Source organism: Myotis davidii, unplaced genomic scaffold (genome assembly GCF_000327345.1).
Source record: "Myotis davidii unplaced genomic scaffold, ASM32734v1 scaffold3246, whole genome shotgun sequence".
NCBI classification, from domain to species: domain Eukaryota; kingdom Metazoa; phylum Chordata; class Mammalia; order Chiroptera; family Vespertilionidae; genus Myotis; species Myotis davidii.
In genome coordinates this window covers 36,455-41,844 of record NW_006297406.1, presented here as the reverse complement: position 1 = coordinate 41,844, position 5,390 = coordinate 36,455, and the positions used below count along the sequence as shown (strand labels likewise).

The 5,390-nt window shown below is 50.6% G+C and overlaps 1 gene segment (V, D, J or C); it reads right to left on the bottom strand.

Annotated features, from left to right (window-relative positions):
- LOC102768281 overlaps positions 1–1,590 on the bottom strand; it is a 9,376-nt gene extending 7,786 nt beyond the window's left edge. The window contains 1 exon segment of the V gene segment in view: positions 1,437–1,590. Within this exon segment, the coding sequence occupies positions 1,437–1,590 (154 nt within the window).
- Positions 1,591–5,390: the final 3,800 nt, after the last annotated feature.

Below are 5,390 nucleotides of genomic sequence, written 5' to 3'. Positions count from 1 at the left end.
GGTCCAGCACCAGGGCCTGAGGAGGGAAGATGCTGCTCAACAGGACACCCTCCGGGGCCTCCCCCATGGACTCGAACAAGGAGCTGCTCTCTGAGGGAGAGATGAAGCCCTGGCTCCGCCCTCGATGGCCCTGAGAGTGAGGATTCTGTTTGATTTCCTCGTGTGAAGTGGTGTGGACCCTGTTCATGCCCAAGGGCCCAGAAGCTTCTCTCTGCCCCTGGGCTGGGATAGAAGAGGCAGATCAGTCCATAGGAGCCCATCAGTTGATTCCCGGATACATACAATGAGGTCTTTCCATGCGATGCAGTATTATTGGGCCCCGCTAAGGGATGGAGTCCCCACATTGGCTTCAATAGGAGTGAACCTTGAAAACACTTGAAGGAGAAAAATCAAAAACAAGAACCCGTGCAGTGCGTGACTCCTCTGTGGGCAATGTCCACAGTTGGGAGGACGTTCGTTGAAAGAAGAGGGAAACTGGGGTGATTGCCAATGAGTGAGGTATTGCTTCCAGGAATAAAAACGTTCGGGAATTGTAGAGCGTAATGGACGCACATACTCGTGAATAAGATAAAAGCCACTGAAGTTACACCTTGAAATGATGTACGTTATTGAATGTGAATCTGGGGGAAAAGATATTAAAAGTAGGTGGTTGTGAATCCAACATACTCTCAAATGACTCAGAAAATGAATGGCATGGAGTCTGTGTTATGTATGTATACGCGTGTATGTGTATATACCTATACTCATATTTGCATATCATAAACGTATACGCTGAGAGAGATGAAAGTAAGAAAATAAAATGAAAAGCAAATATGATTAAATGTTAAAAAGTGGTAAATCAGGGAAAAGATTACAGAGGACTTCTTTATATTATCTTTAAATTGGTGTTTAAGTTTGCGATTATTTCAAAATAAAATTAATAGCAAAGGATAAACAAATGAAAGCCTGAGTTGAGGAGTGAAGGGACTTGAGGGAGTTCAGAGGAGGTTTTGGTCTCACTTCCCCATGAACTTGCACCACTGTGGTGAGTGCTACTGGTTGTATATGAGCAACAGTAATAATCGGCCTCGTCCTCCGCCTGCAGCCCAGCGATGGTCAGGGTGGCCGTGTTGCCAGACTTGGAGCCAGAGAAGCGCTCAGGGATGCTCGAGGGCCGACTGCTGACCCTATAAATCAAGACTTTAGGGGTTGTGCCCGGGCGCTGTTGGAACCAGGAAACATAACTAGTACTCCCAATGTCACTGCTGCTTCCAGCACAGGAGATGGTGACCGTCGTCCCTGGAGTCCCAGACACTGAGGGCGGCTGAGTGAGGGGAGCCTGCGCCCAGGACCCTGAAAAGAGCAAAAACACACTCTGGTGAGCTCAGTGCGGGGCCCGGGGGCCTGGAAGAGGCAGAGTCAGCCCAGGTGTCCGTGTCCCTCCCCGGAGGCCTCACCTGTGCCCTGAGAGAGGAGGCTGAGGAGGAGCAGAGCCCAGGCCAGGGTGGAGGTGCCCTGAGAGCGCTGCCTTCTGAGCCCCCAGCCTGAGCCTGGCTCCCCCAGCCCTCTCTTATCCCCTCCCTCTGCCTCAGAGGAGGGAGGGGCATCCATGCAAATCCACTTCGTGCATCTGCCTCTTCTCACTCCACTCTGACTTGACCTGGAATCTAGATACACCTGCTTCCCTGGAAAGAAGAGCTTTAGCAGGAACTAAACTCTTGTCCCAGCCGGTAGCTCAATTCATTAGCACATCGTCCCATTGTGCCATGGTTTCAGGTTCCATCCCCAGTCAGGGCACAACCAATGAATGCACTGATATATAGAACAACAAATAGATCTCTATCTCTTTTTCAAATAAATTAAGAAAAATTTAAAGAACCAGATTCTTTAATATATTCTAAGTAAGATCAGACTGGGCTCAGGACAGCGTGCAGAAATGCAGCCAGTCAGGCGGATACCTACCCGTTCTGTGGTGGGAGTCATGGTGGTTCCCGGTGAGAAATCCCAGGACTTCCCCTCTGCACTGTGTGGGCAAAGGTGAGCACAGGTTGGCTGAGTAAGATCCAGTTGCTCCATTTCCCAGGGCCCATGGCAGAGCTGGGGGCTGCATATGGTCCTGCACTCCCTCTCCTTCCCTTAGTCAGCATGGCTGCTCCGCGTGGCTCCATCCTCTGTCTCTGCGGTGGCTTGAGACTGAAGCTGAGCCCTGGACGTATTAGCCCTAACATGTAAGAGGTGATCTTTTGGGCACAGCTGTTTTGGGACAGGAGGGACTCAGGAGGAAGCAGCTCTTCAAACTCCTTCCAGAGACAGCATGAACCACAGCCAAGTACCTTCCCCACAACCCGGGCTCTTGCTGCCCCCTGGTGGCCCAAGAGGGTGCATCCCACACATTGGGGAGGCTGCTGAGTGGGCACCGGAAATCCTGTTTACCTCCTTCCCATCTCTGTCCTTTCCCATTCGGCTCAGTACCAGGCCCCCGGGCCCTTCTATTTCCCTCTAAGCCCATTTCCCTTTGCCCATCAGCTTCCTCCTGAATGGACAAAGTTAGTCTAGAGGTTATCTGTGAGCTAGTTAACCTGTGTCTCATTGTTTCTGAATTTTCCTGACACGTGTGTTCTCTTCTTCCTCAACTACCTGTGAACCGCCTGTTCTCACTTCTGAAATCTAATATCCCATTTCCCCCCTTTTCTCCTTTGTTCAAAAATGCCTTATACATCCGGGCCCGTGTCGCTCAGTGGTTGAGCGTCGACCTATGAACCAGAAGGTCATGGTTCAATTCCCGGTCATTGCACATGCCCGGGTTGTGGGCTCTGTCCCCAGTGCGGCTGTGCAGGAGGCAGCTGATCAATGATTCTCTCTCATCATAGATGTTTCTGTCTCTCTCTCTCTCTCCCCCTCCCATCCTCTCTGCAGTCAGTAAAAATATATATATTTTAAATGTGGTTCACCCAAATCACACCACACAGCCTAGGGGACGTATAGCAGCCACCCCGAATTCTCTCCAGGATCTTTCAGGTCAGCTTAACCCTGCAGCAGGCGGGGGTGGAGAGGCCATTTCAGGTGCGTGTTACCAAATCAGGAGCCGAGTGTGTATTGGGTGTCATGGGAGCACGACTCAGAGCAACCCCACTCTGGGGGCCAGGACTCCCCCCCCCCGCCAGGCCTCCACAGCCCCGAATTCCTTCTTGATGTGGCCACTCTGCTTGAGACGAGCGGCTTGTCCTTTCTGATCTCAGAGTGTTCACCTGAGAATCTCTAAGACCTCATTAAAGTTCCCAGCACCCTTCCATGCATCTGGTCTAAAAAATCAAAAGACGAAGTTTCCATTCGTTGGTAAGCGCTCTATGACTTTTATCCCCAGTGAAGCATGGTTAGGTCGAGAATGCAGGTTCTTTGTCCTTCAGGCTTACTGTAGGTGATCATAGAGAAAAACATAGTCCGCCCTCGCTGGTGTGGCCTGTAGGCTGAAGGGTCCTGGGTTCAATTCTGATCAAGGGAATATGCCTGGGTTGTGGGCTCGATCCTCAGAGTGGGGCGTGCAGGAGGCAGCTGATCAATGATTCTCTCTCATCACTGACGTCTCCTTTCCCTTTGTCTCTGAAATCAATTTTAAAATATGTCTATTAACAAGTATTTTCCTCTTTCAGTTCATTTCTTGTTCATCCCCTCACAGATCAGCCAAGACCCAGCATCTATCAGCTGCACCCACACAAAACAGCTCCTACAAAAGCATCCCCCCTCCTCTCTTCCCTCACTGAAGGGTTTTAAAGTCTCCATGGTGACCATTACAATGCAGTGCAGGTTGACTGTATTTTTCAATATTTCCAAAATGAAAAGAGCTCTATTTTCATCGCTAATCAAGGAAAAACAATTAGGACAGAAAACATTTTAAAAATGCAGAAAAGAGTTTTACGAAAACCAGCCTTATCATTTTAGTGACCACCTTCTGGACACGTGGCCCTGCTTTTTAAGATCCCCGCAAAGATGAATTACACCTCTCCCAGGCGGGCGGGGCCCTGAAACTCTCAGTCCCTCTTCCACATCCAGGCCTAGTGCAGCCCCGGAATTTGGTAAACATTGCGAGGCATGACTTGACGCAATGGAATGAGTGGATGTTATGTTCACATTTACTGTTACACGAATAGGGTTGCGTTCTATAATCAGCCGGGGGACCTGCATTTTTGCTTTTAAATTGTACAGCCCTCAACTTTTTCGTTATCAATCTCAGCGAGAATGACAAGCAACGGGATCATGAAAATAAGGGTGAGCGATCTTCAAATAGACTCCCTTTCATTTTTACTGTTTTAAAATAAATCTTTATTGTTGAAAGTATTACACAGGTCCTCCTTTTTTCCCCATTCACCTCTTCCAGCTGCTCCCATCCCCCTTCCACCCCCCAGGCCCTCACCACCCCATTGTCCACGGCTGATGCATATGTACACCCAAGTTCATTGGTTGATCTCTTCCCACCCACGCTCCCCTGCCTTCCCCCTGAGCTTCATGGATTCCCTTTTCATCTCACGTTGCACAGATGCATCCGCTATCCTTTCTGTCGCTTATCACCCTGCCCTCTGCCCCCGTCTCCTTCACGTTCTCAAACCCGCCAAGCTCTTGATTGTCTCAGAATTTGCCAGGATCCTCTCCAGCCCCAATGGCTCCTCCTTGCTCAGGCCTCGGACAGGAGGCCGCCTGCCTTGGTAACTTTCCACACCAGCCCCTTTGTTTTCTTCAGAGAATTTGTTACAACTCGCCCCTTGAAGACAACGGTCTTCTTGTCTGTGGGTGGCTGTTTTTTTCTCTTTTCATCCTAAACCTCGTGAGGAGATACTGTGTATATCTCCGAGCACGGCGTGAGCAGCCACTCAAGGACAAACATTTGCTGAATGAGTGGAGAGGAGAGGGAGGGCGGGGGTGGGCTGGACCTCCAGTTCCAAGGAGGGGAAAAAGAGGTTTTTCATCAGCTCTGTTCTAGGTGACAATCCCAGACCCCCTGGGGATCAATGCGGTGGCCTCATTTGCACTCATTCATGCATCCATGTGGCTGGAAACCTTACACTCTGCTGGCGCATAGGCATGGGGGTGCCTGGAGGAAGGGCAGGGTAGACACACACACGTGCACACATGCATACATGCACACACACGCACACGCATGCGCACACATGCACACACATGCACACACGGCCAGCCTTACCACCCTGCCTGTTGCTCTCAGCCACCACGACCTTCCTAGAGAGTCAGGGTCACGTGAGGACACGATTTCAAAAGTCCCCATGGAGATCCCGGGCCGGCGTGAGTGACAGGCTGGGGCCTCGGCTCTGCTCTTAACCACAGTCTCCCCCTTCCTCACCCGGAAAGGATCCCCCCACTTTTCTCTCCTAGAGACTTTCCAAAAGGGGGCGCCCAAACCG